Here is a 22,472-nt window from a genome sequence, read left to right on the forward strand (position 1 = left end):
TATAATTTTTATTATTTTTTTGGGAAAGAAATTATAGAAATTAATACTTTTATTTAGCAAGGATGCTTAAAATTTATCAAAAGTGATGATAAAGGCATTTATAATGTTACAAAAGATTTCTATTTCAGATAAATAGTGTTCATATCGATATCAGAATTATATTGTATCGACCGAAATTAAGAAATATATCGTGATATAAATTTTGGCCATCGTCCAGCCCTACGTTCTGTGTAAATTTGCTTATTATTGTAATGAATATAATGCATTCAACAGCAGTATATTAAACAGAATATTATTAAAGTCAACATGACGTCAACGTTGATAAAAATGTAAAATAAACAAAATATTTTTTAAATAATTGTTTAACAAATAGTTCAATTAAAATAAAAAATAATAATCAAATATGTAATGAATAAATAATAAAATATTTTATATATAAATGAATAATTCTAAAATGAAAAAAAGCTAAATAAAATGCTTACTAAAAATGAATATTATATTTGTTTACCTGCATGTCATGTAGCGGTTAACCAACATGAGAGAACTGTGAACATGTGAATATCTACTTGAAGGTTTTACATTAATATTGAAATAATTTAAAAATAATTATTAAAATATTAACTTAAAACCTTAAAGGTGATATATCATGAAAATCTGACTTTTCCAGGTTTTAAGTGTTATAATCTAGTCCCCAGTGCATCTACCAACCAAGGAAACCTGAAAAAGATGAACCCGATAACTTTGTTTTGAGAAGCCTTTTTCTGCAAGCGTCTGAGAAAACGAGCGCGTCTGATTTCGCTCCCCTAGTGACGTTGCAAAGGGATCTCATTATAATATTACAGCCCCTTAATCTGTAAATTTCCACTAACAATGCCGTCATTTTGATTTCGCAAGCGACAATGGTGTACCAGCTCTAATGCCATGGCAAAAGTTTGAGCAAAACATGCTAACTGTTCTGTCTTTGGCTGCACAGACGAGCACAGAACACTGTTTAGAGTCCCAGCCTCAGAGGAGACAAGAGAGCAGTGGATTTATTGATTTATTTACTGTATATTGCTGCTGCCACACAGATCTAAAATAAACATGCGATTTATTTCCCAGCTGTTTACCTTCACAGACATAACCGACTGTTTTTGTAACTCGTGTGTTTTTAACGTAAACTTGTGTGTGAATGAGAACTTAGTTTAGTACTCACATGCTGTGACAGCCGCTTTCTGTACAACATAATCATGATAATCAGAACCAAAACAGATGTTTTTTTAGCAGGTACGAGCTGTAATGTCGCAGCTCTATTCTGGAAAAGGGGGCGGGGAGGAGCAGCTCATTTGCATTTAAAGAGACAGGCCCGAAAAACAGCCTGTTTCTGCTTCCACTCAAAATAGGCATTTTCAAAATGATATAATAAATGATCTGTGGGGTATTTTGAGCTGAAACTTCACAGATACATTCTGGGGACACATGAGACTTGTATTACATATTGGAAAAAGGGGCATAATATGTCTCCTTTAAAGTAGATTTTTTTTAGGTAACAGGTTTGTCTCATAAAGTTTGTGAATCAACAACAGAATTTTGTTTCTTGTTGTCTTTAAATTAATCAAGCATGAATGAGCGAACTTTTATGCTAGTAGAGAGAAAGAGTGATTGAGAGGTAGAGGGTAAAAGATATACAGAACTGGAAGTAATGCACACGCAATCCCCTCTATCAGCAAGTTAATAAAGAGCTGACGTTCATATCTAGACTGATACCATAAAGAGATGAGGAGCGTGTGGCATCTCCATCTCTCATATCCGCTCTTCTGACCATGACTATGTGTGCTATTTTACAGCTGATGGTGTCAATGTTGGGGAAAGTTACTTTTAAAAGTAATGCATTACAATATTGCATTACTCCCTAAAAAAGTAACTAATTACGTTACTTCGTTACTTTTTATGGAAAGTAATGCATTACGTTACTTTTGCGTTCCTTTTTTAATCTGGGCTGGGCTTATAATCAACACCGAATATTCAAAGCTTCGGAGGGAGGGGGCTGAACATATTCTTTTCTCAACACCGTGTCTACACCGGACGGCGCGACAAAATACAATAGAACCTATTATGCTGTCTACACTGGATGCGGCGTGGCGGGGCGTGGCGCGACAAATTCCCGACAGTAAACTGCTGCACAAATTTCAAATGATTTTCAATGGTCGCTTTGTCGTGTCCAGTGTAGACCGACTTTAGCTGTTGTGGCGCGGCGCGACACGACAGCTGTCGCGTCCGGTGTAGACGCGGTGTAATAAAGGCAGGAATCTCTGTGTGTCTGTCTGTTTGCATTTTTATTATGTTGAGAACCGTTCATCCAATCGACTTCACGCATGGCAGGTGTGTTGCTGCGGACCCAAGGGAGTGCAGTGTCAGATTTTGGTGCAATATGGACACGCGACACGTTCGGAATTAATAAACTTTTAATAAACTACAGAACAGCGCGTGCCGGAAGCGGTGCGCCTCACGCGGGCAGGGCTTATATGCTCCGAGAACAGACACTGCACTAGTGATACAAAACAAACAGGTCTGTTAAGAGCAATACTTTTAATATAGACAAATTATTATTAGGCTGGGCTACTGTACGTTTCATATTCAAGAGCGAATGAGAATCGTTTCGCGGGGGATGCCAGGTGTTAAAAAAAAAAAAAAAGAATATTCAAATTTCAAAATTGAAAATCGAATGCCAACCCACCGAACGAATAATCGAATAATTGAATATTCTGGTCCAGCCCTACTGTACAGTAGAGGGCGCAGCTCAAACAAATTGCATGAAGAATATGACGCAGGAGAACAAAGTTCAACACTATTCAGCAATAACAAAAATGAAACACAAATGTGTCATTTTTGCTTAGTATGGTTGAATTGGATCATCGAAGGTCAGCAGCAAAGACATTGGTTAATAAACAGTCAATACATGGGGGGAAAAAGTAACTGGAGTTACTTGTTTGAAAAAGTAACTCAGATATTTCCTTCTAAATTAAAAAGTAATGCGTTACTTTACTAGTTACTTAAAAAAAGTAATCTGATTACGTAACTTGCGTTACTTGTAATGCGTTACCCCCAACACTGGATGGTGTGTACTTATAGGTTGTGTTGTGTAAATGTCTGAAATGATGAGCAACAACCAGATCAACTGTATATTTGAGTAGTGAATTGAAGCTGCTGCATTGGTGCTTAGCATTGGCACACTCATCTAATACACCATCTGCTCAAATGGTCAGTTTTCCTCATAAACAGTGACACGAGCCAGCAGTTAATGTGATGTCTTTCAGAGTTTGGCTCAATCAGACACATCATCGCTGAAAGCAGTTGTGATTTATTGCCATTCCTGCCATAGAGTTCAGCCAGAGACTAGCACAAATTTACATGCAGGTTTAGCTTCAGGCACTTTTATTTCCTAGGACTTGATTTTTATTAAAACAGTAGATAGCTTTTTCCTTTTTACTATATGAAGGTCACATTAAAACTTTCTTGGATTTTTTCAACTCTCTCTTTTTTTTTTTTCAAATGCCTATTATATTTTGACTTTATTGTTTTACTATTGTCTCAGACTCAGAGTCAGTATTTAAAATGTGAAAATCAATAATAATACTTTAAATTATGGTATTTTTTAAACTATGAGGTATACAAACATTATGCCTTTGTCATTAAATAAACAATTTCAATATTTTGGGAAAATAATTTACTTGTTTAGCTGTGGCATCATTTCCACTGCAATTTTAGCCCCTAATAATGTGTTAATAATGTTAATTTTAGTAAAGTTAGTGTACATAGTACATAGTTTTAAGTTGAAATACGAGACATGATATGAACAAAACAAAACAGAACAAAACAAAAAAAAACAAATAGAGTTGTAGAGTTAAAGTCTTTCCTGTGCTAAATATCACTTGTGAATGGTTTTAATGAAATTTGTAACATTTGCAAAAAACATGGTTTGTGTTTATTTAGGATGTAATTTTAGTGTTTTAGCCTTGGCATTTGAAATAAGTCCAATTTGAATTGAAAATATTGCAAAAATATTTGACTTTCAGGGAAAAAAAATGTGTATGTTATGACGCAATGTTAATCATTTAGAATGCATTAAATAAACCACTGAGAGTGTAAAAAGTGAGAGTTTATTTCCACAAGGGAGTTTAAGTCTTCTCTTTACAGTAAATAAAGGCCAAATGTCTTCATAGTTGAAGAAACACAGAGCTTCTGTATGCTGGTCTCTGCAAAACTTGTTAATCAAGGATGTTGTGCTGTTGAAGCTAGTTAGACTGCTGTATAAAATGTCCCTATTTCCTGTCAGATATCACTGGATAGATGACAAATCACATCTGTTTCTGTGACAGCCGAAGAGAATCTGCCTGTCAGTCATTTTGAGCGTTCAGATTTCATTCCTCAGTGTGCATCTGTAATCTCTCATCAAACTTGCTCCGCCTCTCAAACGACTTTCCTTTTCAGCTGATGTCATCAAGCCCACTTATTTTTAGCCCCTCCCCTTTAACCACCTGTCATATTGAGACCATCCTGTTCAATAAAAGTCCTGTTGAATGTCCTTTTGTGGAAGTAAATTGGTTTGAACAGCATTTTATGTTGACTTCAATTAAGCAATTTTAAAACTACAAGGGTTTAAATAAAGACAAACATTATGTCTTTATTATGTAATTTTGTTTGCTGCTTATAAATGTTTTCACATAAGTTAGTCTGCTTGTTTATCAAGGAGACAACATTTTGAAGTTGAAATATGTGACATGATATATAGTTAATTAAAAAAGTAGTAAATATTACTTGTGAACAGAATATTTTTCACGAGATTTTACTATATTTTATAGCATCAAATTATGCAAAAATAGTATTTGTATTTATTTAGGATGTATACGATTTATTATGTGTTTATATCATTCAGATTTCATTTTTCAATGTGTGTCTGTAATCTTTCATCAAACTTGCTCCGCCTCTCAAACGACTTTCCTTTTCAGCTGATGTCATCAAGCCCTCTTATTTTTAGCTCCTCCCCTTCAACCACCTGTCATATTGAGGCCATGCAGTTCAATAAAGGTCCCACTGAAAGTTCTGTTGTGGAAGTAAAATGGTTAGAACTGCATTTTATGTTGTCTTAAGGACACCAGCATTCAAAACTCAACATTATAGAAACAGCAGCCATGACTGTCTTCTCACAACAAACGTCCATCTCTCTTTCTCCCAAGCTCGAGTTACCCGCCTGCTCTTATCCTGCTTGATCTATAGACCTCCTTTTCTATTAGTCTGTTGTCTCCAGCCTCTGCGGGACTAGCGCTCACGTTATGTATGTTTCTTGTCACTCAAGTCCCTTAGTCCTTTCCATCTTGCCACATCTGTATCGAATCTCTCCGTTCGAATCTCTGGAGGCCATATCTTTTTCTTCCATTGACTGCTTCCCTTTAGCATTGTCTGACTCAGAGTTTTGAGTCTCTCTCACTCTCTCTCTGTTTTATTGAACTGTTCCTGTGCCTGGTGGGATGCGTGTGCTGTCTGCTTGACGGAGTCCACTAATATTCCTTAATGACGCAGCATCTGTCTCTGTCAACAGTCCGCCTTCATGGGCTGATAAGTGGAGCAGTTTTTCTCTCCGACGCGAGCCAGTTGCGTAAAAAAAAAGAGAAAACCTCAAACAAATATTTTTGCGACGAAAAAAATAAGACAAGTTTAAATTGAAACTCTTTTGCTGCTTTGTCTGTGGTGTTTGGAAAGGGAAACCTGCTGTCAGGTTGGGAAAGTAAATCTGCTGGAGTGTAATTGCAGGTACGGTCACGTCTGTTGAAGTGTTTACTGAGAGAGCTGTTTTAAGTTATCATCGTTTACTCATCCTCATGACTTTACAGTCCTATGACTTTCTTTATCCAGTACACAAAGGACATGTTTAGTATTTTTTAAGTATATTAATAAGCACATTTAGTACCATGACAGATAAAAGTGAGTAGACTGAACAAGTTATGGTAACTCAAATATTTGAGTAAGGCGATTTAAAAAACAATATTAATGAGTAAGTGAAATTAATTTATTATTATTAGCTAACAATATAATTTTTCTATTCTCAAATATGTTGATTGAAATTTAACAAATATTAGCTATATTATAAAAATAATGTATAGGTACATTCAAATATATGCATACATACAATACATATACTGTATATAAATATTTATATTTATAAATGTCATAAAAAGATAATGTCTTAGTCAAATACTAATACATGAAATTTGTGTGTGTATGTGTCATTTTTATGTTATAAATTTAAAAATCATTTTTTTATTTATAATTATTTATTTGTATTCCTATATATTTAAATACATAAATGTAGATAAATACATACAATACAGATACACAATGTAATATTTATATTTATACATGTCATAAAATATGATTTGTTTGTCAAATACTAATATATATATATATATATATATATATATAGTGTGTGTATATTATTTTATATGTATATTATAAATAAAAAAATGTATTTAAGTATATAAGAAAGAAATAATACATTATATAAAATAACATTTGTAATTATTGATTTTTTCTTATATAGTTAAATATAATATAAACAAATTATTTGTATAATGTATATAATTATTTATTTATGAATATATTTCAGAAAGAAATTCTTTTTTTTTTTATTAAATGATTAACAAAATGCAATATACAATGCAATTGGCAATAGTATTGGGGTGTAATTGATCTTTCCTTTCTTTCTTTCTTTCTTTCTTTCTTTCTTTCTTTCTTTCTTTCTTTTTTTCTTTTTCTCAGTGTCTGCATTTTGTGTGATCTCAGACCATATTTGAGCTTTTTCCCGTATTCTCTTTCTCTTTGCACCATCTGTGTGTTTATACTAACACAGTCCCAGTTTGGCATACTGGGACGAGTCTCTTCACTAATGAGACACTGTGTGTTTTGTTTCTGTCCTGTTATTGGAGATCACGCTAGTTTGTGTTGTGTGTGTTTGTTTGAGAGTGTCATTATGTACTTATGTGTGTGTGATGTGTGACTGCCAATGGGAGCATATTGAATTGGACGGGCTCTTGCTCGCTCTGGTTCAGTGGTGTGAGTGTGTTTGGCCCAGTTCATCTAGATCTCTTGGCCCGACCCAGACAGCAGACCCTCCTGCCTGCTGTTACTTCTTCCTCCATCTCAACACACACACACACACACACACACACACACACACACACACACACACAGACAGTCTAAAGTATATTATTTTCTCCACATTTTGACCTAATTTATTCTCCTGAAAGCTAAAGTCCATGAGTCACTCCAGCATTTCACACTTTACTGAATACAAATGTTTACAGATTAAATTTAAACCTGTTTTGTTAATAATAGCCTACTGCATCTCAATAAGGGAGGTTTAGCACTGGCTGTGTATCTAAATGCTGTTTTTCTTTTCCTTTGAACATATTGAGGGCATTTAAAATCCAAAAATTAAAAATAAGAAAGATTATTTATTGGTTCTAGTCACTTTTCTTTGCCTTATAAAACGTAGCCTATATAAAATGTAAATGTTATATAAATATAAATTCAACCATATGTTTTTCTTTTTTCATAAAAAAGTAATATAAGTAGTTAAATGTGTCATTTTGATTGGTGATCTTGTAAAGCAATTTAAGGCTTATAAATGCTTGATTTTTTTTAAATGAATGTCCAGCCTAAATGCATTTATTTATTTGTTTGTTTGTTTATTTGGGTGCGTTGAATGAGCTAGTAAAGGAAAAGCAGAAATCTGTTCAACATACATCCAATATAACCAATTGTTCAATATATATTCAGTATTTTTGATTTGTTTTATACTTTATGGTTTAGGTGCTTCCAAACTTTTGACAAAATTGATCTGATTTTGTGTTTTTAATGCTGTTATTGACCTTCCTGGCATTTAGGGGGCAGTATTTGTGTTCTGACAGAAATGCATTATATATTAGTTTTCATCACATCCTAAGACAGAAAGTAAACAATGAACATCTTAATTTGTGTGTGTGTGTACTGACTTTAAATTGGAACTGTGTTCTTGTTTTATGAGATTAGTATCTGGCATAACTGTGTGTATTTTATATCAAACACGCTAATGACTTTTTCAAGGGCTTTATAATTGTATTCCAAAAATAAAAAGTATCACAGTTTTAAAACTAGGTTACGCTAATGTCCCTTCCCTCTCCAATCGCCAGCCCATTCCATGCAATGGTTTCTCACAGACGCCAGTTCTGTCCCAGTTCACTCAAGTTGACGTAAAACGGTGCTTGTGTTTTAGCCATTATCTGGTAACAGGGGAACGTACAGCTTCAGATGCGGTGTTAGAGGCCAGAGCCCTTACTAAAGCCTCCGCCAGCTCTGTGTCTGTGTGTGTGTGTGTGTGTGTGTGTGTGTGTGTGTGTGTGTGTGTGTGAACGGATCCCTCTTTCTAGGGAGATTGCTATTGGCTTTTTGCCTAGTCCTCAGTATGACATAGATGGATTTGTTGGTAATGGAGTCCCTGGGGTGGAGGGGATAAGTGGGCGTCCCAGGGGGTCAGATTACGGTGGACGGCACGGTGGTGTGCTGAGTCAGACTGTAAGACCAGACCTGCTGTGTGTAAATCACTGCTGAAAAGCGCTGACATTAGGAACAATGCTGACCCATAAATCCACATCAGATTGTGTCCTGACTTGCACTCTTTTTCACTTAGTTTAACTGAATTAAATTCATGTTGACATGTTTTTTTAAATGCAACAAACATTTATGTTTGGATAAATGTCTATGCAGTATTTTACTGTTTTTTGATGTGTGGTTATATGAAATATATAAGCACACAGAAAATTATGTTGGAACTTTAAAAGTGTTATTTGGCAACTGGAGAATGAGTCATTGCATTTTGTTTAATGTATGTATGCTGACTTATTAGTATGTGATGTGTATATGCTACTGTCTTGGCCAGGACACTCCTATGAAAGATATTTTTAATATGAGAGAAATAAATGTTCTAATTGAATAAGTAAATTAAATAATTAAATATGTATTAAATACTTATATATATAATAGAACGTATAATATTATATTAATATGTTAATACACATTTTTATTAATAATCAAATGTTCATATATGATAAACAATGTTTTACTTGTTTTCATATGTTAATATTTATAATATTAAATAGTATATATAATGTAAATATTATTAATGATAAAAAAATTATGACCTATCTAAAATATATATTAACGAACAATATATAAATAAAGCATACTTATATATATAAAGTATGTTTTACATATATTACTGTTTATTTGTAATATTAAATAGTATATATGTACATTTATATAAATATTAATGTCTAATTGCATTAATAATAAAATATAAGATATATTTAAATATATATATAAAATATATGATATATTTAAATATACATAAAATAATAAGCTGAACAATTATGACATGCATGAAATGCAACATAACATCAATAGTGTAATGATTTTAGTCTTCTTTTTACTTGACGCATGTACCAGTAGACTAGTTTTATGCTTGCTCAACTTACTGGAACATATTAACTAAGATGCTACTATTTTAAGAGCTCATTAAAATGGTGATAAATGCTTTGAAATGGTATGCTTATATATTTAAGAAATTAAACCTTTTACTTATTGTATTTTTTTTCTAAATATTGAATTTCATATGTAAAATATCAAGATATTTTTGTCATTTTTGATGTGTTTGATCACAAAGGAAATCACTGCGTGCCTGACCTTTGACCTTTGCCTCCCACAGATTTATACTGACAAGAGAAATCATTTTGGTGTGGAGCGAAATACGCCCAAGCAGCTGGTAGAGAAGGTGGCAGGAGACATCGCCAAACTGCTCAACAGGAAACGCAAAGCTCTGGAGGTGAGCAGCACTAACAATCGCTCTCTCCCAGCAGGAAGTCGAGCCGTTGATAATCATGGTGTAAAACTCTTATCTGTTGCATTAAAAGGGGGAATCGATCCACTGTCTCTTTTAATCAGAAAAAAATTGGATTTCTAAAAAAAATATTATCAATGCCCACTGTTCTCTATTAGCCTGGTTAACTAAGCAGGTAATGAGTTTGTCTTCCTCCAATCTGCTCCCTCTTCAAATCCACAGGACACGACACAGCGACACATAAGATGAATTCAGGGATGAATGGAGCATCACATTTACACATTTCCATAAGAAATGCTATGGTACTACCGTGTTTGCACCATGGTATTCTTTGAAGATCTTGAAGTGCCTTTCGCTGTGTTGGTTTGAGTCTTTAGCGGCTGATTAAATCGTGTGGAATGTGCAGGCCCATGTGACAATTACAGCTGAAAAATGAGTGTTTATTAAGCTTCAGAAATGAATCATGTGTTTGGTAAGTAAAGTACTTTAGTACTTTTGACTAAAAGTAGCATATGAACACTGCCTGAGGTCTTTCACTGGTAGACACTCGGAATTTCTTATCATAAATTGGTGTTCGAGCGAGATTAGCTGAAATTCTCTAATGTGAGTCATGCCATGCAGACACGCAGGATACTCAAAATGACTGCTTCACATTCTAGTGTGCTACCTCCCTGAATGCTCCCTATTTTGTCAGCGACCTTCTAATGCATCCCAACTACACAAATGTTGCTTTGATAGTGCAGATGAGAGTTTTATTTACCTTGCTGAGAGTTTGCGTCTCTCTGTTTCTCTTTGAGAAGTGGCGTCACCTTATAAGTACCATTGCAAAAATATTAAGGCAGGTAAAAAGGGTAAATAAATGTATCCCAAATTATATTTTAACAAACCCATCTGTAAAACCTTCGGAATATACATAGAAAATATATAATGAAAACTGATTTTGAGAAAACGGCTCTTAAAGATGTGCATAGTAATTGAAATGTACAGATGCAAATAGATAAAGTGCAATTAAATAAAAACACAAAGATTTTGGATGTTTTTATTGCAATAGTCTCAAACACCACATTATGAAAAGCCAAAAAAAAAACTTTTGTCTGGTATACCCAAAACTGTATTAACAGTCTTCTATCAGCCAAGAGGTTGACTGAGAAAGCCAGAGAAAAACAGAAGCAGGAGACAAAGTAATGATGATTAAAAAAATGAGCAGAGTTTATTGAATAATCTTGGATGTATATGTTTCAGTGCTCAAACTTCTTGCCTTGAACCTGTTATTCGACTTCAGCTTCAGTATACTAGCTCAACAATTCTGGCCCATCCCTACCAGCTACTTTTATATTTGCTCTATTAATGAAAAATAGTTTGTTTACTATGTTGCTTGTTGATTGAATTGGAGTTCTGTTTAGAAAACACAATCAAACTATATTTCCCTCGCCATTTTGGATTCATTACAATGCATTTCGGAATTGGCTTTTCTGCGAATAATGCAAGTGATGCTGATTTAAATGTGTGCCGAAATGAGACATCTGGTAAAGCAATGTAATTTTGCTGCCTGCTGAAGAGTGTTGCTCGTTGCTGTCTTGCTAGGCGGCTCGCTAGGGTTTGGAACGGAGCTGATGTTTCAGTGCTATGGAATTGAGTTGGTTGGCCACAAAGCGGCAGTGCTCCGAGTGCTTGCGAGCAGCTTTCTTGACTGAACAGTTAAAGATAGGGCCCACTGCTATCGGGGCCAGCAGTATGCTGGCGACTAGACCCAACCATCACCCAAAGCCCAGCATACTCCCGACAACTGAGAGAAAGAGAGCGAGCGAGAGAAATGGAGAGAGAGAAAATGGGCCCAGAATGAGAACGGCCCTTCAGGCATCAAGAAATGCAGGGAAATTAAGTTCTGAAATCATTGATTTCAAAATGAGCAGCAGACGGGAGAAATCGAGAGGAAAGAGCGAGTGATGTAGGATGTAGAACAAGGTAAAGCAAGAGAGAACAAGCTAGAGGGGAACGAGGAGACGTCTTGTAATCTCATGATAAAGAGTTGGAGGGGATGAGTTTTGACTGTTTAATAGAAGCAGAATAGATGGATCATATTAAATCTTGTATTGTGATTTATGGCTGTCCGCACAATTTAATCAGTGTTTGAACATCAACAAATTAGCTGCGATATTATAATCTTTCACACATTAAAAAAAAAATACATTTTTTAAAAGCGTGCACAGAATCAACAGAATTTGGGAAAGCCATAGTGAAAAATCATAAGCCATAATTAAAAAATGCATTAGGGTTTTCTACAATAGTTATTAATTTTGGTTTAATGTATTATAGAGTTATTTAACTATTTTATATAGAAATTTCTTTTCAAAATTGGGTAAAAGAAATGCATTTAAGTTTCTACGGAATAGTTCAGAAGAAATTAATTTCCCGTTTCCAGCAGAAACTGGTCCACACCTGCGTTGACCTGTTTATTCGCACCTGCTTCTTTAGGTCACTGCTAATGAGTGTGATAGATAGACCCTGCGCCCCAATTCACATACTATCTGCCCTAAATAATATCTGAGATTAAGATTAGTGTGTCCCAAATCGTAGTCCGTTGAATATAGTTCACCAAAGCTGCCAGGAGGGTGTCATTTTTCCAGCGGCTTTATTAATGAGCAGAAATGCAAGCAGAACGAATGTCTATGTAAATTATTTGTTAATCCATTCTTACGTAAATTTTCACAATGGATTATGTTCGTAAACAATTCTTATATAATCTCTTTGAATTGGCTCTGTACATTGCCAGTTTCTGTGTAAATCATTCAGAAAATCAACTGTTCAAATTTTTGTGTAAATAGTTGTAAATTGTTGCATTGAATTGATTATGTACATAATCAATGTCTGTGTAAATTGTATGTAAAAATTCACATGTAAATTGTCGCTTTGATTTGGCTTTGTACATAGAAAATTTCGGAGTAATTAATTCATAAAATCACATCAAATCATGTGCATAATAAAATTGTGTAGATTGTCTGTACATTATTTCAGATTGTTTGCTTTGAATTGGCTGTATAAATGGAGCATGTTTCTACATAATCTGTTCGTAAAATCATTCTCACATAAAACTAATGCACATCAAATTTCTGCATAAATAGTTCAACAGTTCATGCTCAAATATATTGTCACATTGAGTTTATTATATGCATAACATATTTCTATGTAGTACAATTTATTTGTAAATTGTCTCTTTTAAAAGTGGCTGAATTTGAATTGTTCGTAGTGAAATAATTTAATTTATTGCATAGAATTATGTGCATAATAAATCTGCATCATTTCTTATGTAAATTGTTGCTTTTTAATTAGCAAATTTTTATGTCAATTGTTTGCAAAACAGCATAGAATTATGTGCATATTAACTTCTGTTCTTATACGTTCATCAAGCATTTCTTACAAAAATTGTTGCATTGGCTTGATTGTGCACAACACATTTTTATGTAAACCGATTTCAATTCTTACATAAATTGTTGCATTCAATTGCATATATAACAAATTCCTATGCAAACTTTTGTAAAACCATTCTTACATAAATGGTTGCATTCAGTTGTTTCATGAAAGAGATCCCTCTGCTCTACTTCTTTCCAACGTTTTTTGTGTGTCTCCCTTGTTTTACTCTAGAGGCTCGAAGTGCATTTGGGTCAGCCATGTTGTCTTGAAACGAGTCGCTTCCTGTCTGGTAGTTTTGCGGCTGCATTTAGTAGCATTTTAATGATCCGAGACAGACTCCTCATGAAGGGCTGATGTTGTGCTCGTGTAGAGATGGAACGCCCTGACTGTTTCTGCCCGTGTTTGTGTGTTAGTGTCCCGCCGTGTATTTTTAGAAGCTCTTAAATCTTTATTACTGTGACCGCGGTGCGTGTGACTGACAGATGTCAAGGCCGGGTTGGGGAAGCTGTCATGTAAACGAACAGTGTTGCAGCCGCACGGAACACAGCTGAGCTCAGCTTTGTGTCTCTCGCCCGCTCTCTCTCTTTTGTGGATTGCTTCCCAAACCAGCTGATACTGCAGAACAGAACCTGTCAATCAAACTCAGAACATGGCATCACTTACATTGTCACTTACAGGCTTGTGATGTCATATTCTCCTTCTCCTAATACAAACTAATGCAGTCAAGCAGACTAGTAAGCATCATTTCCAATGGCTGGTGGTGTGTGTGCTCATATATGATGTAGATTGTGTATGATTGACCCTGATTAGGACTGTTATGACGAACTGGATCGTATTAACTGGACGTTGCGCAGATGCAGCACGTGACCGGGCGAATCGGGCCATCTTTGCTGTGAAATCCAGTATGACATTGTGGAAGCAGACACACAAGGGAAGAAGGGGTTTGTCATAGCGTACTGTATTACAGCGCACACACTTCATCATATCGTGATTTGGTTTTTTTGGACTGAGGTACCCTGGTGGGCTCTGCTCTGCCTGCGTTTAATTGGCCGGCCCCACTGATCTTCGTACGTGCTAAATTTAGTCCCGTGCTCTCTGCCGCCCCTAAAAATAAACACACAATTAATTACTCCTGCTGTTTCACTAATGAGAGGACGGTTTTGATCGGCCTCATCAGACAGGAAATACTCAGTAGGACAACACAGTGCTTTTGTGTATCTGTAGGGGCACATTAACAAGGACGGGCAACGCTTTATGTTAACTTTGTTAATTACGGTAACAAACATTACCGTGAAAATAAATAGCCCTCACTCTAAAAATAAATAAATAAATAAATAAATACTTCTATATACTACACTACTGGAACAAAAGTTTTTAATGCTTTTGAAAGAAGTCTCTCATGCTCACCAAGTCTGCTTTTTTATTAAAAAATACAGTAATATTCTGAAATATTATTACAATTTAAAATAACTTTTCCATTTTTAAAATTGAAGTTTGTATTGTTTTTTTTTCGATTTAAGGGGGTCTGAATACTTTCCGTACCCACTGTATTTTCATGCCATATTACATATCAGCCGACAAGTTTTCCTGTTTGGCCGTTGCAATCAAGGCGGGACTTTTATTTTGATTTATTCACATTGGTTAATATAATCATTCAACTGCTTCATATAATTTCATATTAATATATTGATCTATTTAGCATTATTATACATTATTTATTGATATGTTAACTCAGTGATTCATGTAAAATCAATGATTTAGTCATGAAATTCATTATAAGGCATTTCAGAGAGTTATACATTATATGGTTGTTGAGTTATGTTACTCTTATTTTGAATCGAAAATTGATGTAAAGGCCCAAGTTTTCATCAATGGTAAATTGAGGGTTTATCTATTTAGGGTTTATTTGAGATATCTGCTTTAATTTAGGAGGTTTTCTATTTGTAGACTTAATTATAGATCCAAATTGGGAATGTGAACTAAGGCTAGAAAAACAGTGCATTCTATCTTTATAAGCTTCCCTAACCGATTATCAGAGGTGTATAAAACTAAGTATTGACTAGTTGATTACTTATTCTTTAGGAAACCCTGTATAATTAGGCTGCTAACTGGAGTGTTCTTGATTTTTGACAGCATCCATGAACAGACACAGTTCTCTGTGTATTTTATCATTTCAGAGAACGGCAGCATCACTGCAGATGCTGTATTATTCATCTGTACAGTTGAGTTTGTCATTTGTACCGTTCACCTGACGATGTGTCATGCCGTGACTCATGTGGTTTTTCAGTCTGGTCATGTCATCGCCCGGTGAGTGATGAATAAAGGGAAGCGTGACCCAAAGTTCACTCTTGTCGGGCCTTTGAGCCGTGTCACAAACATGGCACCCAGAGGGAGCTGGAGAGTGCAATCCAGGCGACAGACAGTAAATTGGTCTCTGTGAAGACTTGTCAGGTTTAGTCGGCTGGTATTATTGTACTGGAAACTCCATCTACTCTAGAAAAGCCTAGACGACTTTGCTAAGATGCTTTCTATTGTTTAATGTTAATATAGTGAATCATTGGCATTAAAATGTGTTCTGGGGTTGAGAGTCAGGATTTTATTTTTTATTTTTTGAATGGATGCGTTTAAGTTTTATTTATATATTATTTAGCTTATTATACTGTGATGTCTAAGCAATTCCGTAATTTTTTACTTTAATATTAAATGAATATTGTATATTATGTAATATTATATTATATATTAGAACATTATTAGTTGTTGTATATTAAATTAATGCACATTTACAAATTATTTGCGAAATATTTTGCAAAATAATAAGCATTCGTTACAGTTTTTGTGTGTGCTACAGTATATATTTTTGTTTGTTAATAAACTATACTTAAAGAAACTAAGAATATGTTTTTGACTTTGTTTTTGATATGGTTTGACTTTATTGTTTTTTTTTGTTTGTTTTTTTTAAATCTTTCTTTGCATTATTTTAAAGGGTTAGTTCATTCAAAAAGGAAAATTCTGTCATCATTTACTAACCCTCAAGTTGTTCCAAACCTTTATGAGTTTTTTTTCTTCTGTTGAATATAAAAGATGATATTTTGAAGATTGCGGGGTAGCCCAACAATTGCTGGTCCCCATTGACTTCAATAAAATAATAATAATAATAAAAAAAAAAACAGTATGGAAGTCAATGGGGACCAACATCTGTTTGGTTACCAACATTGAGGGTGAGTAGCCTAAATAATGACATATTCATAATAATGAATTTTGAGCAGTGAACAGTTTTCCCTCTGAAATTCCCTCTGGAAAGCAAATCTATTTAACTGCCGTTGTGTTTCAAATGGTATAAAATTGTCTTCAAGCTAATAGTAACAAAATATGGAGTTCCTGTTGATCTGTGGTGCAGAAAAACTCCAGGATGCGGAGCAGTACTTGCTTAGTCAGGAGGAGGCGAGTATGACGATGACAGATGGAGGAGTTATATTGAGAGGAAGGAGGTGTTGGGGGCTGCTAATGTATGCAGAACAATCGCACGACTTCACAGCGCTAATCTAGATGCACTCACGCACTTACTTCAATAAACTTTCCTCCATTTGCAGTCTTGCCATAAACTGTACTCCCTTGCTGTATTGTTCATTGGCCTGAAGTTACAGTAATATTCTGAAATATTATTACAATTTAAAATAACTTTTCCATTTTTAAAATTGAAGTTTGTATTGTTTTTTTTTCGTTGTAGCGTATCACAGTTTCCACAAAAATATGAAGCATCACAACTGTTTTCAATATTGATAGTAATAAGAAATGTTTCTTGAGCAGCAAATCAGCATATTAGAATGATTTCTGAAGAATCATGTGACACGGAGTTCCTGTTGATCTGTGGTGCAGAAAAACTTCAGGATGTGGAGCAGTACTTGCTTAGTCAGGAGGAGGCGAGTATGACGATGACAGATGGAGGAGTTATATTGAGAGGAAGGCGGTGTTGGGGGCTGCTAATGTATGCAGAACAATCGCACGACTTCACAGCGCTAATCTAGATGCACTCACGCACTTACTTCAATAAACTTTCCTCCATTTGCAGTCTTGCCATAAACTGTACTCCCTTGCTGTATTGTTCATTGGCCTGAAGTTTGTGCGTCCACTGGTACGCCGGTAACAAAAGCAGTGCGATTGTGCTCCCCTGCCATCCAAGTGCCTCAGACAAAGAGGAAGAAAAAACTAAGAAAAGCAATTTAGTTTTCAATTTCCTGTAGGCCCACGGTGAAGCGGTTATAGTGCTCCGGTCCCTTTGGAAAGGGAGAGAACTAGGCCGCAGTCTCCTTGCACGAAAATAGCACACATCAACATCAGCGAGCGAAAATCACACAGAACCGCTCAAACCATTTGACTTGAATAGCTGTAAATTATCCGTGCGCATCCTGTTCAGATCATAGCAGTCTTTAGAGCACAGTTCTGTGAATTACGACATCAAAGCAACGTGTTCCTTTCAGATCTACAACAGGTTTGTCTTAATTTGTCTCAGAAATCCCAAATGAGACTGCTTTAATATCTGGAATGTTTCTTGAGCAATGAGATTAAATGGAGAATCCTGCTTCTCAGCTGTTTCTCCCAAGAAAAAATCTAGTAATCTCATATGTGTCTACTCTAGAGTTCCAGAAGATATCTCGGTAATTAGTTAACCGAATTGGTTAACCAGGGTTATGATAGTTGCCTAAAACTGAAACTAAAGCTAAAGCTAGAGATGTTCATTTTGGTTATTTTTCCTAACCGACAACCGACGCTCGTTAACCGATTATTAACCGTTAACCGACAAGATTATTTTAAATTAGAATTGAATTCAATTAGAAAGGATAAGTGTCTGTGACCCATTAAAAATACTAACATTTGTTTCCCGGGGATTCATTTTACATGCGCAAAAAGCAGCAAACAACAGAGCATGAGGATTGACATGCATCACATCACGCACCTGCAGCTCTTCTGCGAGCGGAGAAAAACATAATAAAGCTAGGCTATATATATATATATATATATATATATAAATAATAATAATATAATAATATATAAATATAATAATAAAATAATAATAATAATAAATAGGCCTATACGAGAAATATATTTTTACTTAAATAATAAATTAAGAAAACGAAAGAAAAACTGATTTCTGAAGAATCATGTGACACTGAAGACTGGAGTAATGATGCTGAAAATACAGCTTTGCATTACAGAAATAAATTACATTTTAAAATATATTCAAATAGTGGTCAACCGATATTTGGCATTTTTCAAATATGGCATGAAACATACAGTGGGTACGGAAAGTATTCAGACCACCTTAAATTTTTCACTCTTTGTTATATTGCAGCCATTTGCTAAAATCATTTAAGTTAATTTTTTTTCCTCATTAATGATTACTGAAAAAAAATACATTACTTTTTAAACCATTTAACTGATTGTATTAATCGGTCAAAAATTATTACGGTCGGTTAACGGTTAACCGGTTAAAAATGAACATCCCTAGCTAAAGCATAAAAAATTTTTTTTTACTTGAAATAAAATCACATTTTACTGAAATAAAATGGAAGTTTTTCTCATTTTAATTTAGGTGAACTTAGTATACTAAAATAACTAAACCTAAAACTGGAATAAAAATGACTAAACACACACACACACACTACTACTACTACTACTACTATTAAAATAACAACTAAAAATGACAAAAACACAACAAAATTAGAAAATATTTTACTAAAAGTAAAATGGAAAATATTAAAATAACAATAGTTTTAAATAGTTTCAAAATATTAATAGTACATAGTAGTATCTCTATATAGTAAAACTAAAATCGTATCTCAATAACACTGAAAATAACACACCACCCTCTAGCCTGTGTCATTCAGATCTATGAATATCCATTAGCAACCATCTGTTACCACCTGCAGCAAAAGCCATTACACCTCTTTCCTGGCTTTTCTCGGTGTCTCTCTCTCTATCTCTCTCTCTCTCACACACACACACACACACACACACACACGGACACTTACAGCTGCTCGTTGCCATGCTAAGCTTCACTCTCCTGCTCGGCTTATTAGACAGATTGAACACCTTTATGATGTTGAAGCTTCAGGTCAGAACATCTGTCGATCGACGAGCCGATCTCACTCACCTGCCGGTGTCAAAACATCACAAACCTTGAAGCAAATCAGATACAGAGCTCTTAAACTACACCAGACTCTCACACCTCATCTAGTTCATCCTTTAAACTAGATCTAACAAGCTGGATCTGGTTTCACTTCAAATTCTTTGTGTTACTGTCACGTTTACCCCCAAAATCAAATAAATTATATTAAGAGAAATTACTGTATATTTTTAAGAATGAAAATGAAGCCTGTTGTAGAATTAAAATATAAAGCATATTTTTTTTACATTGATTTGATAAAAATTGAGCCTATACGACAATTAAGATTTTTTTTTTTACATTATTTTAATGATAATTAAGTAATCTTGTCCCCAAATTCTCACTGCTGTAATGTGTCTGTATGTTTTATATTTGGGATTTTTTTCATTTGATATTTTCAATTAATATAAATGGTTATATTGTCATATTTGAATTGCTGTAATACAGTATTTTTTATTACAGAAATAAATGATGTTAATTATTTTTAAATTAGGTGTTTTTTATTTTTATTATATTTTCTTTGCATTTAAATTAGGTGTTTATTATTATTATTATTATTATTCAAATCAGTGCAAATTAGAGCCAGTAGAACAATACTATCATGATGTATGCATACTTGGTTGGTTTGTTTGTTTGTTTGTATATGTATATATTTATTTGCCATAAAAAGAATTGTGTGAAGCATTTACTCAATTATTATGATGTAAAAATGCAAAACATCCTGAAAAAATGCATATTTTAAAATGTTAATGTAAAATAATATTATTTCCAGATTTTTCATTATTTTTCTCTTTTTATTTCATAATTTTCAGGGTTATGACTTGCTTTGCATGCTACCAAGTGGAATGACTTATTTTAAAGAGACTGAATGCAGTCAGCAAAACTGAAACTTCATCATTGCCATGCATTTATATGTAATGAATATCTTGGGACATCTACCACCAATCAGAGTCAAGAATTCAACAACGCATTAATATAAATAGAGAATAACTTAAGAGAGGCCAGCAGAAATCTTGAGGGAGAAGCAAGATTAGATCACCTATCAAAATCAGACTAGAATTTGTCCTTTATTAAAACTGGATTAAAGCCTATATATAATAAGTCCAAAATCCACAAATAGAATCTAACACCACATAAAAAATAAAAAAAGTTCTGTCTGACCGACAAAGGAAATGTTATCTGAAAACAGCTCTAATCCACTAAAGCTCTCAGTATTTCAAAAACAATCTGCATTTCTTCATACTAAATCTCTGATTCAAATGTGCTTTTGTTTTCACTCAAGCATAACACACTTTCCATTTTAACAGGAGTACTGCATCATCTGACACAGTCCTTGATTGCATTGGCTCTTGGGGGTCTGTATGTGTGTCCAATGTTATCGATTTGTTGCCTTAATTGTTACGAGACAATTTTGTTACTTGAAGAGACAGAAATGGCTCCTGTGTTTGAGCAGTTGTTCGACTAGCATCTGTTCGCCATACTCCCACGTTTCCTGTGGAAGAGCAAGACAAGGGCGCCGAAATGAATAGAAATTAGCACTCTTAGCGTTTTCTGTAGAGACACGTGAAACATGTACGCAAAACGCTCTTGCACTTGACGAGGATTAAAACATCTGAGTGTGGCATGACAATTATAGAGTATCTCCTAAAATATCAACTGTATCTGAAGTACATAAACAATGATTTTGACTTTTTTTCCCTCTGTTGTTGTCTGTGGATGCGTTTCGAGTTGATTCACGAGTCTATTCAGCTTGTTGTTTTGCTCGGCTGCGGGCTACAATTGAAAGAGATCGCTTTGTGCGAAAAAGGGCTTTTGAAAATGTTCCCCTTTACAATCTAATATGAACTGCGACTCTCTGCTGAATGGCAAATAAAGAGTAGTGAAGAGTGTGGAGCTTGTGGGAATGAGAGAGAGATACAGGCATGTGCACATGTGAGATTTGCAGATCTGTAAAGTAGCATGCGTAGGATACTAAATCTCATATTTAAAGTCAACATTAAAAGGCCTTCACAAACATTTTACTTCAGTAACCATAATATTATGTGAAACAGGATATGCAGCAAGGGAAAAAAATCATCATGGCATTTGGTTTTATCAATCTGTATGTATTTTATTTTATTTCAATTCATTTTTTTTATTTGTATTTCATTTATTAATTAATTATTTATTCATTCATTCATTATTTTATTGATTCATTATTTTATTTTATTATTTTGTTAAATTATTTTTTATTTTATAGTATTTCATTTAGTTTTTTCTTAATGTGCACTGAGAAGTCATACAATAAGACCATATATGTTTTTTAATTTTGACTTAATGTTGACTTTAATTTGACAAAGCTAGGGCAAAAATAAGCTGAAAACAGAATAGCTTACTAGTAGCGTCATGGTCTTTTTACTTTGTCATACTCTTGTGTGTTATCTGGCTAAACATTTAAAATACGTAATACAAAATATGGTTGTGCAAATGCATTATGTGCAAGAAATTAGTTTGAATCAGAATTTGAAGCTGACTTCAATTATTCTTCTTGCCATCTTTGTCAATAAAAATGATGAAGAGAGCAAATACAAAAAAGCTTTTTCCCACTTTTTCCACACAAAAAAGACATATTTCAATGTTTATCATTGACTGAACAATATAAGATGTTTAATTCACAGTGTAGTTGAACTTAGAATATAGTGAAGAGAAAAATTTGTATGTGGTCTTATTCTCTTTATTTGAGGAATCATTTTACATTGTATGCAATCTTTTTTTTGTATTCATGTATGTACATGCATTTGTGTGTCTTACTTGTCCTTCTTGAAGAGTTGAGCTTTCACTCTCACTTTATTCTTGCTTTCTTCTCTTTCTGTCAGTGACTAGTAGGAGGAGACGGTCGGGCTGCAGTCGCTCTCAGACAGGGTTTAATCAGGAGTCTGTCCGTAAAACAAACACACACACACACACACACACACACACACACAAACACACACACACACACACACACAC

General features: G+C 34.3%; 1 protein-coding gene across 1 annotated transcript in view; it reads left to right on the top strand.

Annotated features, from left to right (window-relative positions):
• LOC107666002 (voltage-dependent calcium channel subunit alpha-2/delta-2-like) overlaps positions 1-22,472 on the top strand; it is a 256,052-nt gene that overhangs the window by 63,183 nt on the left and 170,397 nt on the right. Inside the window, exon 3 of the mRNA XM_016457092.1 lies at positions 9,779-9,895. Coding sequence (XP_016312578.1) covers positions 9,779-9,895 — 117 coding nt within the window. The remainder of the gene's footprint in view (positions 1-9,778; positions 9,896-22,472) is intronic.

This window comes from Sinocyclocheilus anshuiensis, unplaced genomic scaffold (genome assembly GCF_001515605.1).
Source record: "Sinocyclocheilus anshuiensis isolate Anshui unplaced genomic scaffold, SAMN03320099.WGS_v1.1 scaffold447, whole genome shotgun sequence".
Classification (NCBI taxonomy): Eukaryota; Metazoa; Chordata; class Actinopteri; order Cypriniformes; family Cyprinidae; genus Sinocyclocheilus; species Sinocyclocheilus anshuiensis.